The 25,857-nt window shown below is 41.2% G+C and overlaps 1 protein-coding gene and 1 non-coding gene across 2 annotated transcripts in view; one reads left to right on the top strand and one right to left on the bottom strand.

Annotated features, from left to right (window-relative positions):
• The window catches only part of LTA4H (leukotriene A4 hydrolase), a 33,354-nt gene extending 9,554 nt beyond the window's left edge, over positions 1-23,800 (bottom strand). The window contains exons 1-14 of the mRNA XM_044229234.1: positions 23,534-23,800; positions 17,010-17,140; positions 15,313-15,433; positions 13,643-13,711; positions 11,600-11,704; positions 10,546-10,598; positions 7,780-7,852; positions 7,163-7,303; positions 6,381-6,404; positions 5,423-5,493; positions 4,854-4,965; positions 3,943-4,087; positions 2,146-2,249; positions 1,634-1,704 (exon numbers count right to left, since the gene is read on the bottom strand). Coding sequence (XP_044085169.1) covers positions 1,634-1,704; positions 2,146-2,249; positions 3,943-4,087; positions 4,854-4,965; positions 5,423-5,493; positions 6,381-6,404; positions 7,163-7,303; positions 7,780-7,852; positions 10,546-10,598; positions 11,600-11,704; positions 13,643-13,711; positions 15,313-15,433; positions 17,010-17,140; positions 23,534-23,692 — 1,379 coding nt within the window. The 5' untranslated portion in view covers positions 23,693-23,800. The remainder of the gene's footprint in view (positions 1-1,633; positions 1,705-2,145; positions 2,250-3,942; positions 4,088-4,853; positions 4,966-5,422; positions 5,494-6,380; positions 6,405-7,162; positions 7,304-7,779; positions 7,853-10,545; positions 10,599-11,599; positions 11,705-13,642; positions 13,712-15,312; positions 15,434-17,009; positions 17,141-23,533) is intronic.
• Positions 23,801-24,212: 412 nt separating this feature from the next.
• On the top strand, positions 24,213-24,284 carry TRNAD-GUC. The gene has a single exon. It is a non-coding gene; the product is annotated as a tRNA-Asp (tRNA).
• Positions 24,285-25,857: the final 1,573 nt, after the last annotated feature.

The following is a 25,857-nucleotide window of genomic DNA, read 5'->3' as shown; positions in this document are numbered from 1 at the left end:
CAGTTCTAGGGGCTCATGACAACACAAAGTCCTTGCTTTCATGGATTTTACATTCTGTTGTTCCAATTATCTTCCGACTTCGTAACCATCCAACAAATCTGCGAGCACCTATGTGGCAGGCACTGTTCTAGACACCAGGGAAATGATGGTGTCATGGGAGACCCTTGGGAGACTCCGAGTCATCATGTGATGATTTTATTCCTCTCTTTTCAGAAGAAAGTGGAAATAACAAACTCTGACCATTAAGCAAAGCAAATGGCACTAAAATCTGTGTGTTCTCAACTTAGAAAATAAATCCCCTGTGTTGCAACAACAGTGGAAGAGACTGTAAAAGGTACAAAAATTCTGGCAAAACATCCCTCTTTGTCCATAAATGATGCTTGCTTGCTGTGAAATGTTTCTATTAGAGAACAGTGAGGGTACCTGCCCCTGTGGGCCTAAATGAAATGAGTTTTGATTAGAAGTTGCCTCTGCACCTCTGAAAGAGAGTTTGAGCCCTAGGGCAGATTATTAGCCAGTTAAAGCAGTGCCCTCCTTTGAAGTAGCTGCCAGTTAATCTTCACGAAGTAGTCGGGCTGTGGACTACAGAGAAAGCCTTTTGTTTGTCTCCAACACCAAATGGGATCAGAGGCAGTAAATTGCTCAGGCAGTAAATCACCTTCAACTAGAACATTCCTTAGCACTGATTTCATAAGGAACAACAGAACCATACAAAACCTCTGCTGATCTCTTTCTGGGTGTCCTGAAATTTCCTTCTCGTTGTCATAAGAAGTAGGTGAGGATTAGCCCGGGGAAGGGAAGCAGCCCTTACTTATGTAAGATTCTAAGAAAAGCAGGGAGCAAAACCAGGTAGGAGCCCAGCTCTCACGGTGCTTCAGTGTTGTGAAGTCAAAAGACTTTATCACACAAATTAAAATTACCATGTGGTAATAGCAATGAAGAGGCCATACACAGCACCAGGAAACCCTAAATGGGAACCGGACTTGGTCAGAGAGGTCAAGGAATACTTCCATGAGGAAGCGGTTCTTGAGCTGAGATTGGAATGATCTGGCAAAGAGTATTGCCAGAGGTGGGTGGGAGAGACAGCATGGTCCCGGCTGGAACTTGTGGTAGTTTGCAACCTCACATGACATGTGAGGACCAGAGTTTAGGTATCTGATTCAAGGGGGGTATTTAGTATAAAAGGCAGTACAGAGGAGGGGTAAAGACTGCCAGGGTTTGAATCTCAACCCTAACTACTTACTGTGCAAACTTCGGCAGAAGACCTTTACCTCACTAAGCCTAATGTGCCTCTTCTGGAAATGAGGCTGACATCTTAGAACGCTGCCGTGATGATGGACATTACGCTTATACGGGTTGTATTTCTTACTTCAGAGGTGTTGAAAGAAAGGAAAATATCTTCTCTGATCACCATCCTTCAGCTGAAAGGAGGCATTCCATCATGATTTGGAATTAACTGAATTTATAATTCATGGAAATGTTTCTTTTGACCTCAGGGTTAAGGGTCAAACACCTACGACGTCTGCTCTGTAACTGGTTACAGCTTAAGGAAGTCATCAAACCCTGTCGAGTATCTTGAGGAGCCCAAGAATTCTGGAGCGTGAGAAGGAAAGCATTAATGGGAAGGACTGACTTGGGTTTTACAGGAGGCATTCCAGGAGAGTAGAGCCACGCATTCCAGTCAACTTGATTGAGAAGATCGACCTGTGAACACAAAGAACACCAAGGTTGCTACGAAAGAACTTTTTCCATTGGGGGTGGGGTGGGGGAGGTGTGACTATCTAAAACAGACTTTTTTAGGTCCTCAAATCTATAATTTTACTGGCACTAACAAGTTAAGATAACTTCTAAGTCTCTTTCCTAAAATAAATTTATATTAATCAGCAATATTCTGTTAAATAAAGCAGGAAAATTAATTATATACAAAAACTAAATTTCTGAAACCTACTATTGCAGATCTCTCCAAAATATTCACGTTAGTTCATATTGTTGAGATCGCATTTTACATAGGAATAAGTACCATGAAAGGCTGAATCTTAAATTCTAAACCAGTACTACTATGAAGGAATTCAAATCAGCCTAACAAATAGCCATTAAACACAGGTATACTGGGCATAGAAAATAAGAAACCTTTTCAAAGCCAACCTTATCTTTAAAATGGGAATACAAGAAATCCTTCCAGTCATCCGTCGTTATGCTCTTGTAGGAAAATTTTTCAACATAAGCCTTTAGGAATCCTAGGAAAACCTCTAAGAGTTCAAAAAAAGAAAAAAAAAGTTGATTAATGGAAAGGTAACTATTGAACATTTTGGGGGTGCTTGGTATGCTACTCTTGACCAGGGAGAACAGAGAGCTTTCAGAGAATAGGGAAACCAATAAGGGTTTTAGGGGTGAAAGAATGTTCAAATCAGGTCATAGGACTGAAGCCGGGCCTTAAAAAATATATGTAACTTGGTGGAAGGGAGAAGAGAAATCCGAATGATAAGAGGCCAATGCAGTGAAGAAACAGAGAAGGAACCTACAACATAAATTCTAAAAGTAATGGCCTTAGTGTGATCCGAGAGGAGGAGAACGAGATGGGACAGGCAGAGTGTGTGTGGGTGAGGGAGGGCCTTCGAAGTCCACGGACAAAGGATAAGAGCCCAACGCCCATCAGTAGGGGAAAGTTACATGTATTCAGCACATCTACATCATGGACAGCTACAGTGACATTAAAGGATATAAGGTAGGGGCGCCTGGGTGGCTCAGTGGGTTAAGCTGCTGCCTTCGGCTCGGGTCATGATCTCAGGGTCCTGGGATCAAGCCCCGCATCGGGCTCTCTGCTCAGCGGGGAGCCTGCTTCCTCCCCTCTCTCTGCCTGTTTCTCTGCCTGCTTGTGATCTCTGTCTGTCACATAAATAAATCTCTCTCTGTCAAATAAATAAATAAAATCTTTAAAAAAAAAATTTTTTTTTAAAATAAAATCTTTAAAAAAAAATAAATAAAGGGTATAAGGTAGATTTCTATGTTCTGACATGGAAGGATGTCTGCGGAACACTGCTGAATTAAAAAAAAAAAAAAAGGTAGAACAAATGTGTGTGTCTATGTGTATAAAGTGACCCATTTTCTTATTTTTTAAAAAATTTTACTTATTTGAGAGAGAGACAGTAAGTGCTAGCGGGGAGAAGGAAAAGCAGGCTCCCCACCTAGCAGGGAGCCCGATGGGGGGCTCGATCCTAGAATGCTGGGATCATGACCTGAGCCAAAGGCAGACACTTAACTCACTAAGCCACACACACGCTCCAATGATCCACTTTCTGTAATTAAAATATATTTATTTGTCTGTTTGTTCCTTTATGCTTAGAAAAAGACCAGGAACCACGCACACCAAACTGCTAACAGTGATCATCTGGGGACTAGAAAGGGGCTGAGGGACTCTTCACTTGTCATGCTTAGCAACTTCTGTACTACAGAATTTTTTTCAAGGAGTATATACTATTTTCCTAATTTTTAAAATACTGATGAGTTTTCTGGGGCGCCTGGGAGGCTCAGTTGGTTGGGCGGCTGCCTTTGGCTCGGGTCATGATTCCAGGGTCCTGGGATCGAGCTCCACATGGGGCTCTCTGCTCAGTGGAGAGCCTGCTTCTCTCTCTTTCCCTCTGTCTGCAGCTCTGTTTACTTGTGCTCTCTCTCTGTCAAATAAATAAATAAAATCTTAAAAAAAATAAAATACCGATGAGTTTTCTTTAAAGTCATGCAACACAGTTTTGCATTCAGCTTATTCAAGGTTTAAAGTAGAGAGGTCACATTAGAAAATGATACGGGTTTTCTTTAGCAGTTACACACAAAATGAAACTAAAGAATAAAATGGGACAAAAACAACAGTTAAAAATTTTCCTTATTCTTCACATTGCCCTCAAAAACAAACAAACAAACAAAAATCAGAAAATGCCAACTACTTGCCTGGGCCCCCAAGAAGTTGTTCAAGGTAAAAGAGTAAAGCAAAGCCCTTCTCGTAGGGCACTGAAGAATATGCTACATCGGGGTCCACATTCGTCAGATCAACCACAAGTTTGGTGTAAGGATGCGTATCTCCAAAAGTCTTTATCTGCAAGACACAAAATGAGATGAATGTTCAAATATGGATACAGGTTATTAACATGCAAGGAAGCTAATAAGGAAGTATGACTTCACTCAAAGGCATAACTTTAGGGGAACTTACACTGAAAGACTAGAAGTTGTAGGGTATGTTAGCACAAATCTCTCTAAGTCTGTTAATGGAATGCCTACTTGTGTCATGTTCCGTGGTATTTTCTGTTCAGTAGTAGGCTTTATTCTTATAAAAAACTAGGAAAATGTTTCAATGCCTGGTCAGCAAATTCAGCCTTTGGGAGGGAACAGTGAAAAACTCAAACTAAGTAACTGTATTAATGGCAAAGACCCAACGAGGTCCTACTGGTCATGAACATGACATTGTACAAGATAATGACTAGCATGTATCAATACCATATTATACCAGGGCGCCTGGGTGGCTCAGTGGATTAAGCGACCAATTCTTTCGCTTTGGCTCAAGTCATGACCTCAGGTCCTCCGACTGCACCCCATGTAGGACTCTGTGCTCAGCACCGAGTCTGCTTGGGGTTTCTTTCTCTCCCTCTGCCCCTCCCCTCTGATGCAGTGCACACCCCACCCCCCGCCATGCTCTCTCTCAAACAAATAAATAAAAGCTTAAAAAATAGAATATTATACCAGTATCTGCTTGATTTTCCACACCTGGCTTTCTTGTTGCTACTCAGGAAAGCTAGTTTACAAACTAAACTTTCAAATGCCTGTACAACTTTGGAGAAATGCTTTTCAAAGCATGACTCACTTACCGAATTCTGTAGTTCTCCCCATCCTCCCAGTGCGTGAAAATGTCTGAACTTTTCTCCAAACAGTCGTCCACAAATGTGGCGTTCTAAATACACAGTATGTCCTTCGTTTAACCTAAAAAGTTTTTTTGGTTTTTTTTTTGGTAAATAAAATAAAAACAGTGACACAGCTGAAAGGAACAAGAAATTTAATCAACAAGGTATTTTCTTTTTGGCTTTGCTACAGAGTAAAACATTGTAAAGCATGGACACTACTGTCTAAGCAGATTCTGCACAGAGCAATGGGAAATGCAACCACCCGGATGGCAGCGGGGAAAACCCAGCCACAGTTCTCATTTTCTGTTCCCACATATTAAAATGTGACGCCACCAGCACTAAGTAAGAAGCACGAGCCAAATACTCTTACTCCTCCTAACACTGACAAGCATTGTGGAATTTTTTTAACTGTCTACCGAAGAGATGACAACAAAGAGAAACAAGATATTTCCGCAAAACTAATTCAGAGCGGCGGGAAGCAGGAAAGGAAATTAAGAAGAACCGATAAACAGTAATAATAATTTAAAAAATCTCACCAAAAGTGGTCCCAAGTTTTATTGGTCACTAGATTTCCTGTCCAGCTATGAGATATTTCATGTGCGATAACCTAAAGTGGAAACGTATAGTAAACAGTGGGAGGGATTAGTAGGACGCATTGCCTTATTCTAAAATAACTCCATACGTAAGCATTCTAGTTCTTTCAGTTCCACATTGTTCAATTTCTTTTTTTTTTTTTTTTTAAAGATTTTATTTATTTATTTGACAGACAGAGATCACAAGCAGGCAGACAGGCAGGCAGAGAGAGGGAGAGGAGGAAGCAGGCTCCCTGCAGAGCAGAGAGCCCGATGCGGGACTCGATCCCAGGACCCTGAGATCATGACCTGAGCCGAAGGCAGCGGCTTAACCCACTGAGCCACCCAGGCGCCCTGTTCAATTTCTTTTTAACATCAGCTGAGATAATTCGGGAGTTAGCTGAGCAAACAAATCATCATTTAGCCAAAGACAAAAGTCTAGTTTAAAAAATTAGAAACAAAAAGTTGTTTAGAAAATATTAAATGGACACATCACTCCTTTAAAATGCATTCCATAAACATATGAAGAGATCAGACCATAAAATCTTATGATGTCTATTAAATCTAACTGTTAATGTAACAACAACCCCCGAGTTATCTTTTATAACCGTATCTTCAACATAACAATACAATGGATATTTTAAAAAAATCAGCTGAATTCTTAGTTCTTTAAGGGTAAGACTGCGATAATAAATTTTTTTTTTTTTAAAGATTTTTTTTATTTATTTATTTGAGAGAGAGAGAGACAGTGAGAGAGAGCATGAGCGAGGAGAAGGTCAGAGAGCGAAGCAGACTCCCCATGGAGCTGGGAGCCTGATGTGGGACTCGATCCCGGGACTCCAGGATCACGCCCTGAGCCGAAGGCAGTCGTCCAACCAACTGCGCCACCCAGGCGTCCCTGCGATAATAAATTTTAACTTACGTTGGAGAGTGACTTGTCTCCTGCCTAAAAAAGAAGAAAAGTACCTTAGTATTCAAATTACAGACTACATTTAAAAGACTGCCTACATCAGGATGTATTCCGACATTAATAGGGCACTGTATTTCTACTATCGTACTCAAAGGGGTTCAAGACCAGAGTATGTATTGGAAAATAAAACCAAACATGCAGGACCAAAAAAAAAAAAATAGCATGACTCTTTCTCTCCCTCATCTGGGGAATTTTTCCAGGACCAGGAAGCCCAACATACATATCTCTAACTTCCAGGAAACATTTCTCCTTCCATGTTTTAAATATCTGTTCTTATTTCCTTTATGTACCTTATTCTCGCCTAATTACCCACAGCACACTTAAGAAAAGAGTCTGCAGTGATTTAAAGTAGCATACAAAGGCATATAAATTATATACTGTAGGTCTACCCTTCCCTATACATGCTAAAGTGAGTTTTTGTTAGTTTTGTTCGACCCGCCCCTACATGCCGAGTGTAAATGGTCTAGTTTCTCTGTCTGGATACAGAATTTGTCTCTACATTGATGAGACAAATACACCTTTGGTTCTCGTCTCCCTAATGGCTTTTTTCCTTTTGATAAAATGAGATGATGAAAATAACCATAATAAGCAATAATACCAGGAAGAGGAGTTATACAAATAAGAGAAAATATTGTTTAAAAAAAAAAAAAGATGATCAGGAGCCTAAGGCTCTTCACATCCAGCTGTATTTGCGAGGAGAACTCAGCCGTGCACGCAGACAGGCTCACACTCACCAGCAGAGTGGGGGTTACGAACGTGAGGCAAGGATTCTCCATGCCGCCGTAAGGGAAGGACGGCGGGAGGACTAACAGGTCATACTGCCCCCATACATACGGTCCTCCCAGATCTTCTGCAATTTTAAGCATAGATTCAGTCTGGAAAATAACGCATATATATTTATGTGTCTTAGTCATTCCAGTGATGAATTTCTTTAAAGTACATATTGCTTTCGAAGGTTATGAACTAAGGATGCTCCTTTTAAATAATACTGATAAAAAAAAAAAAAAAACGTAGCAACTGCAAAACCACATAGAATAAGAGATACTTGATTCTCTGACCACATCACTAAACACCATTGCATTTCATACTTAAAGTCTTTTTTTTTTTAAGATTTTATTTTTATTTATTTGACAGACAAGAGATCACAAGTAGGCAGAGAGGCAGGCAGAGAGAGGGGGAAACAGGCTCTCCAGAAGAGCCTGAAGTGGGGCTCGATCCCAGGACCCTGGGATCATGACCTGAGCCGAAGGCAGAGGCTTTAACCCACTGAGCCACCCAGGCGCCACCATACTTAAAAGTCTTAAATCTATTGTCTACCAGGATTATTAAAAAGGGTAACTCTATGACCAACCTCAGAAAATTCGTAAGCAGACTTTTCCACCTGCTCTTTCTCAGACCAAACCAATGTTCTTGGGCCAATTTGCCTGCAAAATTAAAAAGCTTAATAAAAACGAAGTTCAAGACACATTATTCATTTGGTTCTAGGAAAGAGCTAAAGTAGTATATAAAAAGCCCGACAGTAGTAAGATTTACCATGTGCTCTGGGAGGAGGGGAGGTTTAATAGCTTATCTGAGATAAAGTCCGCTGCTGTGTGCACACCAGAAAATACGCAGCTCTCTGAGAAGGTAGCGTCTGGGCCACATGAAAACAGAGATGTAAGGTGCCCCCGAAGATTAGCTAACTGGCTCTGGTAAGAACTTTGAGGATCCCCCAGTCAGGCTCAGTAAGGGGTTATTTGCTATGTACCTAAAGGTTGAACACTCACAGAAGAAGAAACAAATAGAAAAAGAAGGAAATCCTGTCACATGCTAGAACATGGCTGAAGCTTGAGGACATTATGCTGAGTAACAACCCAAGCCAGTCATGAAAGAACAAAAACTCTGATTCCACTTCGCAGGTCTCTAAAGTGTTCAAACTCATAGAAACAGAGAGTAGAAAGCTGGTTACCAGGGGCTGGAAGGAGGTGGAAATGGGAGTTGTTGTTTAAAGGGTACAGAGTTTCAGTTCTGCAAAATTAGAGTTCTGAAAATCTGTTCCCCAACAAGGTGGATTTACTGGGTGATACTGACTACTGGGCCGTACCCGTAAAAATGGTTAAGAGAGTAAATTTTGTGGGATTTTTAGCCACAGTGTAAAACCAGAAGAAACAAATAGAAGTGCGTATCACTTACAAAAGACTAGAACACAAAAATATTTTTCTCATCTAAATTGCATCCTAAAAATTTTCTGCGGAGCCAAACCCCAAACAACAAGATTTCGCTGAGGTGTTGTGCCCCAAAGAGGCAGTGGACTCTACAGGAGCTGCTTCTCCAACTTTAATGTGCATTCTGATGATCCCGGGAGCTTGTTCATATGCAAATGTTGACTTAGTAGCTCAAAATTTGCATTTCTACCCAACTCCCAGGTGATGCCAAAGCTACCAGTCTCTGGAACCAGACTGGGCAGCGATGGTAACCAACCTGCTGTTAGCCAACAAATTTAATGAGAACCCCAAGTATGAGCTGCATATGTCATTTTAAATTGCCCAGCGGCCACATGTGAAATAAGCAAAATGGAAGCAGATGAAATCAATTTTAACAATACACTTTGTTTAACCCAATACATCCAAAGTAGTATCACTTCCAGATGTAATCAACATAAAAATTGCCGATGAAAGAGTTGATGTCCTTTTTTTTTCTACCCAGTGTTTAGCAATCTAGTGTGTATTTCACACACATCGCAGGTCCCATGCGGTCAGCGGCTATCTAGCCCGATAGGGCACATGTTTGCTGCACAGGCTGCAAAGTCAGCCAGCCTAGATCTTGGTCCTGACCCTTCCTATTTGTGTGACCATGAGGCGGTTATTAATACTCACCGAGCATCAGTTCCTTTATCGGTCAGATGGGAAAAGCAATCCCATCTACTCCATGGAACTGGGGGGATTCGGTGCCCTGATGCTCGGGGGTCGGCACAGAATAAGCCCTTGTAATGGTCGGCGCTCCGACAATTCCTAGAATCATCACCTAGTGAGTGTTTCCCGTAGGCTGGGAGCTTTACCTATATTGGGTCGGTTAATTCTCACAAAAATCCTTTGAGGTACATAGTATTCTTTCCAGCCGTTAGGAGAAGAAAAGGAAACTCAGAGGTGAGCTGCCCAAGGATGCTCACAGTAACTGCTTGGAGCCGGAGCTGGGTTCGCCTGACTTCTTGATCTTGTCCACATTTCTGGCAATTTAAAGAAAGTAAGACCTACCCATATTCTTAATTTTCAGCTGTTTAGCAGTAAGACTTAGCAAAAAATTAAGAAGGAAGGGCACCCTAGCTATTGGTAAAATTTTAATAAAGTATCTTTTATTTCTGTAATATTTATAGGCTTCCATGTGCCTTTTTTTTTTTTTTATAGATTTTATTTATTTATTTGTGAGAGAGAGAGGGAGAGAGAGCAAGCACAGGCAGACAGAGAGGCAGGCAGAGGCAGAGGGAGAAGCAGGCTCCCTGCCGAGCAAGGAGCCCGACGTGGGACTCCATCCCAGGACGCCGGGATCATGACCTGAGCTGAAGACAGCTGCTCAACCAACTGAGCCACCCAGGCGTCCCTTCCATGTGCTTTTTAAAAAAAATTTATTTGACAGAGATCACAAGTAGGCAGAGAGAAAAAGGTGGAAGCAGGCCCCCTGCTGAGGAGCGAGCCCAATGTGGGGCTCCATCCAAGGACCATGAGATCATGACCTGAGCCAAAGGCAGAGGCTTAACCCACTAAGCCACCCAGGCGCCCCCCTTCCAATTGCTTTAACATATCTTACCTCACTCGTTCAGGGAAAGGGAGATACTGCAATTTCCAGGTTGAGGAAATGGAAGTAAAGAGAAGTGACCAGTTCAAACTTATATTGGAATCCAGATCTCTAACTAAAGGCAGAGCATGCTCACTCTGGAATACCCAGAAAAGCCGAACAGTAACTGGTAAAGACTTTTTTCATTTAAAATTCTTTGTTATTTACATTTTATAATTAGATTTGAATTTTTCCAGCTTAATATCTTGTGATGTGCATAAATGAGCTGCTAGTTAATCCTGCCAGAGATTTAAGATACTTCAAGCTTTATCTTTTCATAAACCTCAAAATTTGCTCAAAAGCTCACCTGCTTTCTAAAGCTCCAACAACTAAAGCAATCAAGTAGCAGGGCATGGGCACCTAAAAGGAGCAAAAAACAAAACAAAACAAGACACACACACACACACACACACACACACACATACACACGAATTAGTGCTTAGAAATGTTAGAGTAAGACAATTCATATTTAAATGTGAATTCCTTTTCAGATCACACCGTTCTCATTTTTAGGGAGTTAAATAGTTCAAAATTGTGATGTAAAACATTTCAGAACATCTATTTCTCTTTTATTTTACTAGGAAAGGCAGTCTGATGTGAAAAACATGCCTGCACGTAATATTACCAGGTCCATATCAAGCATTTCTCAAAAATTGGCCTATAAGAAGGAACTGTGCTTTTTTTCTAAAGTTTTTCAGGCTTTTCCTTGACGTGAAACAATTTTTTTACTTCCTTTTTTAAAAACCACTCCTGGTATATTTGAGAGACATATAAAATAATCCAGCAGTAAGAGGAAGCTGAAGCTTTGGGAGCTTGGAATCCCAGATGCTGGTTGGGTGCAAAACTGTACTGTGGTTCAATTACAAGTTCTGTTAAGAAGGTCAATTTAAAAAAAAAGCATGTGTAAACACACGCGATTCATTAAAGGTCAAAGATACAAGTCAAATTACCAGGTACATAGGAATCTTAACCTTAAGGACTGGAACAGTTGTTTTTTGTTTTGTTTTGTTTGTTTTGGTCTAATGTAGCTCCTCTGTTTGTAAACACTAACCACAGGCCTGCCCTGCGGTAGGAGGGTGGGCAAAGTTCAAACAACAGAAAACCTGCTGCTAACTGTGATGAGAGAGAATGGGATCAGGCTCTGCGCCCCACTTTGCTTATTCAACGACCCCTTTCTTTATTCCAACTCTGTGAATAGAGCGCAACATTTCACAAGCCCAAAAGAAATGAAGAACACACAAGACCACAGAAGCTGCTTTCTGAGTTCTGAAATATTTCAAAAGCAATTTTGCTTTTGATAGGTAAGAGCTATTTGTAGTTCACCAGCAATGAAAACAAAAATGTAGGTCCTCAGATCTTACTTTTTGGCTGAATTTATAGATCTTCCTGCTTGGGTCTTCTGGGTCAGGTTCTTCTCCATCACGAATGGCGCTCATAAGTGCCACCAATTCTTTAGGGACAGATACCTAATCAAGAAGAGAAGTCATCTCCAGTTCCAAAGGAAAGATTCTATGTATCCTTAATTATATGTGTAAAATAACAGATTTCCCCCTTCTTAACTATGCGACAGGCAGTGAGCCCAGTAAGTCTGGACTTAGCAGGTTTATAAATAAACTAGCAATAAATAAAACTGAATGTGAATTAAAAATGAATGTGAATTATCTATCTATCCATTCATCCATCCATGGATGAGGATTTGGTAGAAACTAGATTAAAATTCCAGCTCTGCTACTTACTAACTGCATGGCCTTGGAAAATGACCTGCCTGAGCCTCAGTGTCTCCATCAAACAAGGGTAATAACCTCACGGGACTGCAGCAAAGAGTAAATTACGGAAGAACAATCCAGCAACCTTCTTGGCAGGGCTGGCCACCTGTGTCCTCCTCCACACCCTCAAAACAGATTCACAAGGTTGTATACTCACTTTAGGACAGCGAATACAGTTTTGAACAGTTTTATATTTAAACCATAAACTTGGAGTTACAAATCAAAGAGCTTTTTAAGGGTCATGATTGTGAGAAACTAAAAGTTAATGCCCAGAGCCGTGAAATAACTTTCTCTGGGAATTTGTTTGGAAAAGATGCTGACGGCGCAGAACTTCGGGTCATTTAAATGTATACCCAAGCTCCACGATTCTGAAAGTTTTATTTCTAAAGAATGCCAGAATCAAGGACTAGCCCTCTAATATTAATGATCTAGCAAACATACATCCCGTGAATTTCTAGACTTTCATATTCTTCTTGCTTAGCCCAGTATTTAAAGTTATTTTGGAGGCAGACACAGAGTCAGAACTTCCAAAGCCAGTACTACAACAACCATAAATCTAAAGCTAAAAAGCACTCGAGAAATAATTTAGTTCTGCTTTCTCCCTTCGTTTAGGCAGTGGTGTGTTATACAGATGAGACAACTCCAGGTTTTGAGGTCATAAGACTTGCCCCAGGTCATGCAGTCAGTAAGTGGTAAAGAGTCCAAAACTGGAGATTCTTTGTCTCCGAGTATACAGTTTTCTACAGCACTATACATACTAGGTGTGGTTCAGTTGTGCGACGATCTTGGAATCAAGAAGCCCCCATAAAGACAGGTTGGTCCCCAATTCTATTTGCTTGGTCCGAGTAGGTCTGGCCTGGGACCTAGTATGTACATCTGTAGGTAGGTATGTATTTAGTATCATTTAGTTAGTTAGGACTTACTTATTATTATAGTCCTTTTTGTAAAACGATTAGCAGTACCTACAAGAATCAGGTGGAAACGTTCAGGTAAGTCTAAGCCTGTTAGGGGACCTAGACAGAGGTTCACATGGCTATAGAGTACATTTCTAGAACCTATAATCCTACAAATGTTAATTTTTTAAAGTTAAAAGACATTGTCCCCAAATTTTTGTCTTGAGATCTGCTATTCTGAATTCCCTTTAAAATCAGAATAGTACCCATTTCCTCTTACTTTTTGGCTGAATTTATATATTTTAGAAATGTTCAAAACTGCCTTTAGAAAGAGAGATGCAGGGGCACCTGGCGGGCTCAGTCACTGGAGCGTGTGACTCTTGATCTCAGGGCTGTAAGTTCTGAAAGACCTCCGGTCCTCACCACCCAAGAATCAGACACCAGACTTCCACTGGATGCAAAAGCAAGAGGGTTTTATTCGAGCATGCCCGGGCTGGGGGAGGGGTGTCTATATGCGGGGTCTTTCAGTTCATGCTCCAAGTTGGGTGTAGAGATTACTTAAAAATAAAGTTTTTAAAATAGAGATGCAAAATGAGGTCCAGAGCTTCTTTGTTATATTTCATGTAGAATTTAATTAAGTAAAATATTACTAACTATAAAAATCCAACTCTTAACTCTGCTTATCATTTATACCATATTTACTTATATGAGTCATTTAATTCGGTTAATCATTTATGATACTTACCTCTGCACTGTAGGTTAATTTCACAGAAGGAGTGTCCTGGCAAGGAAGAATTGCTCTACAGTGGATGGCCTGGGAAGGGGGAGGGAAAAGAAAAAGCTATTCCCCTTTCTTATAGATCAAGTTGTTAAGAAATCATTAAAATTGCAGCACTGCCCTTAGACACGTTCTTTTTAAAAAATATGTCTCATATTTTTTCAGATCTTTTGAAGAAACAAAAATAGACTTGTGGATAGAAAAGTCTGATTTCCCATTTTATTTATTTTAATATTCTTTTTATTTATTACTATTTATTTTTATTTATTTATTATTATTATTAGAGAGAGAGAGAGTGAGTACAAGCAGGCAGAGGCAGAGAGACAAGCAGGCTCCCCACTGAGCAAGGAGCCTGATGCGGGACTCAGTCCCACGACCCAGGGATCATGACCTGAGCCAAAGGCAACGGTTTAACCAACTGAGCCACCCAGGCACCCCTGATTTCCCATTTTAATGTACGGTCAATCCTCACGATTCAGTTGAAGCATGAAGCAATGTCAAGCATTGTTTCTTGTTCTCTGCCCTGAGTAACAGCAGTGCTCAGTGAGATGCTGTTAGGGACCCCGAGGGAAAAAAGGGCTCTTTAGTGAAATAAAACCGAGAACCATGCATACTACATTCCTGTCTTACAGAATGGTTTGGAGCATTAGCCTCCTGGAGACTGAAAAGACCCACAATAAAGAAACCTGTTTGAATTCTTACACTTGTTTTAACAGGAAACCATCTTGTTCTGGTTAGTTATTAACATCTAATGGGACGCCCGTGTTCTGAGAACTGCGTAGGGAGTGTTGCTACAGGCTTGACATTCCAGTCTTGCAGCAAACTTTGAAAGTAAAAGTTAAGAAGAAAAGGAAGGAAAAGAACAGCCTTTCTCAATACCATCTAGACTCCTATTGACATTTGAGTCTAAGGTTGTGTCTATCACTTAGGAATACTGAGAGGATTAACTGTGCAAAGTACCTAATAAAAACTACAGTCAGTGTTTAATGAAATGAGTTCCTTTAATTGTAAATTATTTAATTACTAACAGAATTAGGTTTTTCCCCTTTTAGAAAGTAGTTTAATATGTATTACCCTTGTGACAGATTGTCTCTAATGATAGGATTCTTTATTCTTAGTTTTTAAAGAGAAAACAGAAATAGTTTAAACTGTACATTTAATGTTTACATAACATACACATTTGTTAAAGTATAAGGAAAATCTGGAAATGGCTGCATACCTATCTCAGTGATGGTTACTTCTGGGCAATAGTGTCTGCAGAAGATTGAAAAATCTGACCTTTCACTTTCCATTTCTTTACTGTTAACATTTCTCATAACCAGTACCTATTACTTTCATCTTATTAATTTTTTCCTTTCTATTTTATAATGATTTCTTGAGTGCCCACTCAGGAAATAGGACCTAGACAGTCCACTTTAAGTGGACATGATTTTAAACTGAAGAGCGTTTCATTTTAAAAGTGATATATGAATGTGTTAATAATGAGATATTAGTGAAAATGCATATCATTTTTAGAACATAAATTAAAACGCCGTCTTAGGGAAGACCCGAGTATCCATAAGACCACTGTCCACTTTGCTTCAGTAAACTGTGCTGGGAGTTTTTTTGGACAACAAATCATTCCAGATCTTTTTTACCTGGCACTGACTAAAGAGATAAGGGTGTTCCTTCCCAGAAGTTTGTTCAGGAGTGAGCCACTGAAGAGCCGAAGACTTTGGAGAGGTCTCAAAAGAAATTTCTATAACGACTTCTTGATTTCTGTAGGCAACAAACAAATACATTAGTAGAGTATAATTCAATCTAACTGAAGTTTGAATTCATAACACAAAGACTAAATGATATAGATAATAATTTATAAGGTCTTATTACTGACGGCGAGTCAGCTGTAGGAATGTCGGGTCCTCAGTTCTTACCTGATGCCTGCCTCTGGCTGCCTTCTACGCTATTGCTCTAAGTGCTTTGGAAGACCTAACAGGGACCGATATTCGTCAATGACACCACTGTGTGTCACACACTTTGCACCTGTGGTATCACGCAATCTTTCATGACAGCGGGAAAGTGGAAGAAAGGAGCATGACACAGAGTAGTACTAGTCTGCAAATGGGTATGGGACCAGTCAAGAAATGGAGAGTAAGCATTTAGAGTCACTTTTATGTCTGTAGAATCTAGGGATCAAAAAAGGGCGCTTGCTTTTAATCTCTTCTTTCTAGTAACTCACTTTTATTGCATTGTGTAAAAGAATGGGTCTGTGACAGATTGGAAATAACAAGAACTGGTCTTTGGCCCCAGATAGTTTGAGCAGCACCAAAAATGAGGAAAGAGCAAAGAGCGCAGGAGAGAAGCGGCGTGCCTGTATGAATCCTGACTCTGCCACCTACTGGTGGTGCTGGGAACTGGACAAATGACTTGGCCACTCTGTGCCGCGGTTCTTGATCTGTAGAATGGGGTAAGTGTGGGTGTTTCCCTTTTTTTTTCTTTTTCTTTTTTTAAGATTTTATTTATTTTATCTGAGAGAGAGAGAGAGCACGAGAGAGAATGAGCATGAGCAGGGTGCCCCATGTGGAGCTGGATGCTAGGATTCTGGGATCATGACCTGAGCTGAAGGCAGACACTTAACGCTTAACTGACTGAGCCACCCAGGCAGCCTGCCCATCGCTTTCTTAAACAGAAAGAGAACGCATGAAAACATCGGCCTTTGAAAGGTGGGGTCGATCACCTTTGTTTTAGGCCGATGGTTTTCTACCCTTTTTTCCCTTCCTAATTTATTGAGGAGTGGGATATACTCCCAATATGACAATTGTGGCTGCCTCTTTCTTGAGTAAGTTACTTTATTTCTCTGAAGCTCCCATTATTCATCTGTAAAATGGAAATCAAACTGCAAAGGGCTACCATAAGAATAGAAAAAGGAATGTGTCTAAGGCATTAGCTTAAGACTGGTACACAGAAGCCATTCTATGTATGTCATTGTCATTATCCCATTAATAAAAGTGGCCGGCCTTTGGGGAAAAAGTGAAAACTGCAGCTTGGAAGGGCTTTCCAGATCCTGAAATGCCTTCTTAAGATGGCATGTTCCCATCATCACTCTAGATCACTCCCATGATCAGTAAAGAAGTCACGGTTATCAAAAGTCCTATTCTTGAGTATTTCATACAATGAATTTCTTTAGAGTCTTAGGAACATATAATTTTCACTATAAGCTTTAATCTGAACAGATCAGTTAAGAGCACCAATTACTACATAGGCACAAACTAGAAACACGAAAAGAAAACTGTCTAAATTAAAAACATTTTTCTCCACCATTTAGTTATATAAAAGAGAAGGATAACATTCATACTTGCTCAGAGCAATAGGAAGAGAGATTTCCATTGGTGATCCTTTGTAACTTTGTCTTTCTCCAAGAGTGTATTTGACTTCTTGTCCATTGATGACTGCTTTTTCTATCGTGAGGTCCTTTGTATCCAAGGTCTAGAATTAAGTTAGTATTTTTAAATGATAAGAAAATTGCTTAGTATATATCAGAGAAAAGTAATATTAGATAGAGGTTAACTATAATGATTACAGAATAGAACTAGTTGCTCATAGAAAGTAAAATAGAATGAAATTACAGGAATTAAAGGAGCCAAATATTAGTGTAGGTCCCATCTCTTGGGACTCTATGCTTCCCGAAAGATTTTTCATTCTAAAGTTTGCATATATGTATAAATGATAATTAGGTAATTCTGGGATAATCAAATTTAAGGTTTTAAATATAAGTCTAATCTAACTTAGAATGTATTTGCTCCCGTCTCCTAAAACAACTTCTCTGCCAAAAAAAAAAAAAAAAAATCTATAACTTAAGTTTCTTTCATCATGAATCCTTGATGTATCTTATCATATATTTCTTCCTGGAATTCATAAAGTCCAGCTCCTATGTACTTTCATATATCCGAAATTTAAAACAAACCTTGGCACTCATTAGGCAAATAAGTGGGCTGTACATCACCGTTATGTATATAGAAAAAGCCTGATCTGGTGTGACAAGTCCAACTGAAAGACCTATGGAAAACTGAGAGCCTATCTTCTTGCTGTGGCCCATTAAGGACAGTTAAGGACTTTCCTGCTTTACGCAGGAGAGAAGTGGCAGCGAGCTTCTGAGTGTTTTCCATCCCCCAAATCCTCTGAGCCCTAGAGACCATACCTTTCACTATCTCTCAACTCATCTCTTGTTTTAGAATTTTCAATCTTCCTGTGCTGCAAGACTGCTTCCAAACAACCTAAACACGGCTTCCATTTTACGTTTAAAACTTCTCTTGATCCTTCTGCCCTGATAACTATTCATCCCTTTCTTAAACTCCATGGGCAACCTGTGGCTGCTGTTTCCACTTCTTCATCAATCTCTCCTCCTTCCCTCTCTTCAGGCTGGCTTGCAGCAACTCTGCTACTGAAAGGGCAGGGCATGCCTCCTGATCAAGAGGTCTTCTCTGCTCAGTCATCTGGAACTCCATCCCTTTATAGCCCTTATGGGCCACATCATCTGTATGAAGTCCTTTCCATGGCTTCTTTGACTTTACACATAAATGGTTTTCTTACTCGTCTAATGATATCCCCCACCCTGACTCCCTTCTAGCTAAAAATGGATTTGTCCCAATGTTCTAGCCTCAATCCCTTGATTTTTTAAAAAAAGATTTAATTAATTTATTTGAGAGAGAATGTGAGCAGGGGGAGGGGCAGAGGGAGAAGCAGGCTCCCTGCTGAGCAGGGAGGCCCCTGTGTGGGGCTCTCATCCCAGGACCCTGGGATCTTGAGCGGCTTAACTGACTGAGCCATTCAGGTGCCCTGGATCCCTGGATTTTCTTACCATAACCGACACTCCCTAGTTCTCGCTCCTCCGGTATCAACAATCAATTCCTCTCTGCCGATGACTACGGTCTGTTTCTATGGCTGGTATCCCTTCCTCAGGACTGCCGCTGGATCTCTCTTGTTGCCCACTTGACATTTCTGTGGGCAATATTGCCTCATAGTCAGTGGCCTTCTAAAAATTCTAAAAACAAAGCCAGCCTTATGTCCCCTCATCAGTTCTCTCTGCTGATTTCTCCCTTCTGTTAACAGAATCCACAAGGTACCTAAGATTTGAGATATTCAAATAATCCACAATTGATCCCTTTCCAAGCCCCCATGGCCAATTAACACGTTTTTCTTTTACACCATCCTTAGACTTTTTTTCTCTTTCCTTCTACCACCGCTCTCAGTCAGACCCTGCCTTAGAACTACATGTGATGCGGTCTCTCCACCTCTGGCATCTTTCTATTGAAATCTGGCTGGCAATGGCCCCAGGAGTTAGAAGGCCAGCTGCCTCTCTTTCAAGTTAGTTAATTGCACGGTAAGCTCAGGAAGAGTCAGGAAGAGTCACAGTGGCAATCATTAATTTGATTCCTACCTCTCTAGAGTCAGCAGTATTTGGACGAAAAGAAATCTCCATTCTGTTTGTTTTTGTTTTAAAAGCACCTAAATTGGGGCACCTGGGTGGCTCAGTTGGTTGAGCAACTGCCTTCGGCTCAGGTCTCAGTCCTGGAGTCCCAGGATTGAGTCCCGTATTGGGCTCCCAGCTCCATGGGGAGTCTGCTTCTCCCTCTGACCTTCTCGCCTCTCATGTTCTCTTTCACCGTCTCTCTCTCAAAATAAATAAATAAAATCTTAAAAAAAAAAAAAAAGCACCTAAATTTGTTCAGGGTCCCACCTATTTCCCTCTAGTAGGTAATTATTCCTTTTGGGTTAACTTTCTCTCAGGGGTACCACAACGATTGCTACTCTAAATTAGTAGAACTGACTTAGCTTCTTGCACTTGCATATTCAGAATATTTGGTTTTATTAGGTTTACATCTTATTAAGAATAGGGTTCCTCCTTTTGCCCTTCATATTCCAGGATCTACTTCTGGCTATCGGACTTATTTTAGAAACTTGATTACAATATCTATGTCTGTAACTTCTCATGTTTATACTACTTTTATAACCACAGGATGAATTAACTGACTCATTTCCCAGAGGGGCATATGTGATTATCTGTATTGCCTAAACTGTTCTAATCTAATCAGAAATCAGAAGGGCCAGATTAGGGTACCTGGGTGGCTCTGTGGGTTAAGCCTCTGCCTACAGCTCAGGTCGTGATCTCAGGGTCCTCGGATCAAGGCCCGAATCAGGCTCTCTCCTCAGTAGGGAGCCTGCTTCTCCCTCTCTCTCTACCTACTTATGATCTCTCTTGCTGTCAAATAAATAAATAAAATCTTAAAAAGAAAAGAAGAATTGAAAGCAGGGACTCGAACACATATTAAAAAAAAAAAAAAAAAAAGGAAGAGCCAGATTATTGTCTTGTCTATTTTTTAAAAATCTTTTCAAATCCTCCATACTTATTAGTCAGTCCAAATCTCTCCTATAGCATTTACTGTACCACATTAGAATGGTATGTGTTTTCTATTAGACGGAGGGTTCTTAAGAGGACACAGAATGTTACTTGGGCTTGCATTTCCAGAGTTTAGCACAGTGCCTGAAAAAATCGTAGGTATCAATTCATGCATTAAGCAAATCCTGAGCCAAGGGAAAAGAGAAAAATGCACTGTTAAAGCTGTGTATTGCCAAGTCTTAACCTCAACTATCACTCTCAAATAACTTAAGAAATTCCTCTTCAAATTTCACTAATAAATGTTATTAAACAATTGATCAAAAACAGTGATAGAAAAAAAAAAACTGGGTAGCTGAAAATTTGGAACTAGTACTTTTCAACAAAGTTTCACTGAATACCAACTATATATGTAAGGCCGAGATACCATATGTAGTTACAGGAAACAGACCTACCAACAGTAGGAAGTTACTAGGGATATAATTTACTTTATCTCACAGTATCCTCTTTGAATAACACCCCAAAAAACACTTCTACTTCTAAGCAGCTGGCTAATTGCATGGAATATATAACTAATTCCCTTTTTGCACAGGCTGCTGGGAAGCTCCAAGAAAGCCTCCCAACCCACTTCTTTTTCCCTTGGACCATATGTTTCGTTTTCCCGATCCTTATTCTCTCTTCCTCTGAATTCTTTTTTTTTTTTTTTTAAATCTTCCTCTGAATTCTTAAGTTATTTTTAATTATACTGTATATGTTGTTTTAAACAGACTGAAATTCTTTCTGTGACAAAGCATGGCTTAAATAAAAATGTTTTAGTCCTCAGTATTATGTCTCTATTTACATTTTCTGTTATTTGCAGGGTGCTGCAATTTTTAAAAAAAATTTTTTTTTTTTTAAATGGCAGCACCCTGCAAAGTTTGGTTTTGATTTTGGTTTTAAAACCAAAATCAAAACCACTTTAATTTCGTTTCCAGCTCAGCCATTTACGTAGTGAACACTAGAGGGTTTGCAGTCAGAAAGATCTGTGTTCACTTCATGGCTTCTGCTACTTACTAGTACATGATCTTAGCCAAGACATTAAAACCTCTTTGAGCCACCAGCTGACAGAACGAAAAACATTGCAAATTTCAATAAAAGAAACAAATGCTTGGAAGTTATCACCAAAGAATACTGAACTTGAGCACAAATAACCCAAACTTCAAAAGGATTTTTAGAAAAGCTGGGATTAAGTCCTAGTAGAGCTCCTTCAACATTTCCCCAGCTTCAAGGACTTCAAGAATGGTGACAGCAAGGACACTGGATATCCTCACCAAGCACTGCTACTAGGTCCTCTCTATTGGTGGTGGTGAGGTATGGTGTTTTCTCACCTTCAAGACACTGTTAGCACTATTATTAGTGTGGCCCATATTAAGGTTTAGGCACTGCACTCTAACTCAATTCATCCACTAGTTCATCAGACTTTTTGAGTGTCCTCCACATGGCAGGTGCCACACTAAGAACCTGATAGAACCATGAAACATAGTCCTACCTTCAAGAGACTGTATTCTAGTGAAGGAAAGAAGTTGAATTTGAAGAAATAAAACCAAACTCTTGGCCTCAAGTTGTCATTACAAATAAGCAAACAATTAAAAACAGATGTCACTCTACCAAACTAACCTTCCTTGTATAAAATCTAACATTATTATCATTCTAGGCTCTAATTTACCAAACAGACATGCCACCCAGATATCATGATTTGAAAGTCTTCTCTCAAGATTTGGGGAATGCAAAAACAATGGGCAGCTTTGAGATTAGGACATTGAAGTCACATTCTTTTCAAAATTTAGGCATCTTCTTCCTTGCTTCCTCAAGGATCAGAGTTCAACCTTTATTTTTACAAAACAGGTGAGCGTGCAAGGTCATACTAAATAGTAATAAACTATCAAAATCTACTTTCTTATAATAAAAAGGGAAATCTCATTGAGATGGGACTTCGTCCAATCCTGCCTGGCAAAGCTGCCTGCAATGAAAGATAGCATAGTACTTCAAGTTGACCAAAGTACAACCTATAGGGAAATGGTTATCTTCTTGCTTGTAATACCTTATTTTCTTCCTTGTACTGCTTTTGGTGATTAAATATCAACACATAGGGGAGTCGACCAACTTTTCAAATTGGCATTGGTCTAGCAAGATGTTAAAGGACAAACAGTAGGTTACCTGGTCTATTAGTTCATATTAATGAACTCAGAATACACGCCTATGACCCAAGGAGTCAAGAGAACCACCGCTTCTTATCTAAACTTATAATTATGCCCAATTAATTGACCCCACTGATTTCCCACCACCAAGCCTCTGACATTCAGTGATTAGGTTGCTTAATGGCCTGCTTAAGTAGATATCACAATTCTCTATGCACCATACACTGCAGCTGGTCTTTCGCTGTCCCTCTTATTTCCAAAATTCTCACCTATGAAATCCTTCAGGTGAAAGGTACAATCTAAATACTACCACTTTGAGTAAGAACACTGAAAACAGGTTATGTTGTACAGAGAAAATAATTTAATAACATTCCATAAATCTAAACAAGTTTTTCATCACTGAAGTGGCTTAGCGATGTTGCAGAAGTGTATTTCTAAAAAGTGCAATAATTACTCGCTCCTTGAAACCAGCTATGTAATACACTGTATTGAGATATGCTTAGAAAGCCTGCATGGCCCACCCTCATTACATTAACAGAAGAGAAGGGTGATAAAGATACAAGGACCACCACCCTGGGAATAAAAAGAGCCGCACCTAGAGTTAGCAGAGACTGAAAGTATCAAAGCGGGGGAGAGGGATTTGAGAATGGGTGGTAGAGAGGCTGAGGGCAGACTCCGATGGGTCGAGGGGTACTATCCTGCATTAGTGCGGGTTGAAATAAGATGCCTGGGAGGAAAGGGTCAGATCAACATCGACAGGGCACTCGGTCTGAGACTTAGAGGAGACGATGGCCTGAGGAAGGTGGGCTGGGGACTGGAAGAAATTCGGGGCCTGAGAAGAGAGTTCTGGGCTGCAGGCCAAGAAAATGGGGAGGCCACAGGGGGCTCAGAGCTGGGAACGAGGAGAGCGGGGGAGGGAGGATTCGGGCTAAAATGAAGCCTGAAGCTGGATGAGGGCAGGACGTGGATGGGGCGCTAGGATGTGCCTAAGGCTGAGGAGGGGAGTCTGGCGAGTGGGATGCAGGCGGGGTCACTGAGGTGTATGCAGCGGGTGACGAAAGGATGCAGAGACAGAAGTGGGATTGGGAGGAGGCGATATAGGGTGAGTGGGGGGCCGAGGAAGGGGAGGCTGAGAAATGAGTGAGGGTGAAAGGGAGGTGCGGAATAATGAGCTGCGGGCTGCGGAGGGGCACCGAGGGATGCGCGCGGCAGACCCGAACGTGGGGCTGGGAAGGGGCAGCATTGGGGTGAGGGACGAGAAGCGGGCGGCCGGGGAGAGGCGGGCACTGGGCGCGCGTCCCACCGTACCAGGCTTCGCAGATTGTCCTCCTGAGACTGCACCGTGAGCGCGGCGGTGCCGGTGAGCACCCGGCGGGTAAAGTCGACGCTGCAGCGCAGGTGCAGGTGCTTGGTTCGGCAGACCGAAGCCGGAGAGGCCAAGGAGCACGTATCCACTACCTCGGGCATGGCTCTGGGGAGTCTCTCCGCACGCGGATGCGCACCCTAAAACCAGACTGCCAGACTACTCGACTGAGAGGTGGAGGAGAGAAGGAGGGAGGGAAAGAAGAGCAAGACCGACTCGTGGCGCCCGCCGGGAAGGGAAGTTTCGTAAAGTGAGAGAAGAGCGAGGTGTAGCGTGGATGGAACTACAAGTTCCGTGGTGCAGCGCGAGAAGGAGTGCGCTTTGCTTCCTGGGAGGGTGTGTGTGTGTGTGGAGGGGAACTGAGAGGACTGGGAGCATTCCTGAAAGGGGAGGAGGAGGAAGAGGAGGGGAGTGGGAGCAGCTGGAGGATGGGTGGGCCGACGGAAGTGATCAGAAGTGCAACGGGGAGAACAACTGGTTGCTTCCATTTTAGTTTCGTTCGACTTCGGCGGACGGTGCAGTAACAATGCAAGAATGTCGGAAGCTTTGATGGCAGCCAATAGTGAGGGCGGGGGAGGGTGATAAGCAATAAAGCCCTTGTCGGAGGTACGGCTGTTGTGTGATTCCTCGTTAGTATAGTGGTGAGTATCCCCGCCTGTCACGCGGGAGACCGGGGTTCGATTCCCCGACGGGGAGACACAAAAGAGATTTTGTTTTACTTACAATGCAACAAACCGTGATGTAAATATTTCTCCCGACGTTTTAAAAGGTAATATGAAAGAAAGAAAGTCAAATGAGTTGTCAACGTTACGTTTATTTAAGAGTTGTTTCATTACTGGCTTGCCATGTTGGCAACCCAACATACGCTAAATTGTGTCAGTTCAACAAATTTTTCTTCATTGCTATTTATGTACATTTCCAGGCCCTGGAGAGCAAAAACAGAATAAGCCAATATTCCCATTTTAGAAACCTAGGAGGTCATTTTAATATACTGTAATGAGAGAATTGTGTTATAGGAGTATGTGCTGGTGGCAACACTGGAGTGCAGAGCTGGGACATCTAGCTCAGCTCTGGGACCCTTTCAGAAGGTGAGGAAGGGTTAAAAGGTGGCGGGGGGCGGGGGGGGGGAGGTTGGGGTACCAGGTGGTGGGTATTATAGAGGGCACAGATTGCATGGAGCACTGGGTGTGGTGAAAAAATAATGAATACTGTTTTTCTGAAAATAAATTAATTAATTTAATTTAAAAAAAAAAGGATGATTTGTTTTGGGGATGGGACCTCAGAGTTGAAGCTGTAGAGACTGGAAGAGGGCACGCCTCAGAAGACTTTAAACAGTTGGATCTTTAATCCTGAATTCATGAATGGGGGGGGCCTCCTGAAGAATTTTAAAGGCATGAGGAACATGGTCAGAGTCATGTCAGCCAGAGAACACTGGTAGTTCATTCGGAGAATGGATAGGAGTTATCAAAACCAGAAGCATGTGAGTTAGGAAACTGTTAATAGTCCAGGAAGAAGATGTGGTGGCCTCACATAAGGAATAGGTAAAGATAGAGAAAAGGAGGGGAATGGAAGGAATATTTAAGAGAGAAGTGGATACACAGATTAAGAAGCCTAAGATGATTCTCAGATTTTTGACTCCGGTGTTTTGGCAATCATTAACCAGAGACAGAGACCATCTGAAGAGGACAGATACAGGTGGGGATGATGTAAATTTAATTTTGGACATTCCAAGTTTGAGAGTGTATGGGACTCAAGTGGAGATGTCTGTGAATCACTTGATGTTTAAGTCCATGCTCTGGGGAAGTTTCTGGTAGATCTGAGAAGGTCACATAATGTGGTAGGTAAAGCTATGACCATGGATGAACTCAGCCCAAGTAGCATGTGTAAAGAGAAGAGCAGTGAAAACAGGTTGAACTCTGGGAGAGCACGAGCTTTTAACAAAAAAAAGGCTAAAGGATGGAGGCAGTCCTCTCACAACAGATGCGTATATCAAATCACCACAATGTACACTTTAAAGATCTTACAGTTTTGTCAATTATAGCTCAACAAAGCTGGAATTTTTCAGAAGGGGGGAGTAGAGTAAGAAGGACTCATGAAATAAATTCGGAAGAGCCAACCAGCAATGTTAAATCCAGGGGGACCATTAAAATAAGGAGTAAAAAGCCTCCTTTGGATTCAGCAATGGGGGTGGATATGGGAGGTTGGTGGTTTTGTTGAGTTCTGTGGAAGTTTTGTGGAAGCTGGATGCCAGAGAGCAATAGGTTAAGCG

The sequence above is a fragment of the Neovison vison genome, chromosome 12, assembly GCF_020171115.1.
Source record: "Neovison vison isolate M4711 chromosome 12, ASM_NN_V1, whole genome shotgun sequence".
NCBI classification, from domain to species: Eukaryota; Metazoa; Chordata; class Mammalia; order Carnivora; family Mustelidae; genus Neogale; species Neogale vison.
The sequence above is the reverse complement of the archived record's forward strand: the minus strand, read 5'-3'. Positions and strand labels throughout refer to the sequence as shown.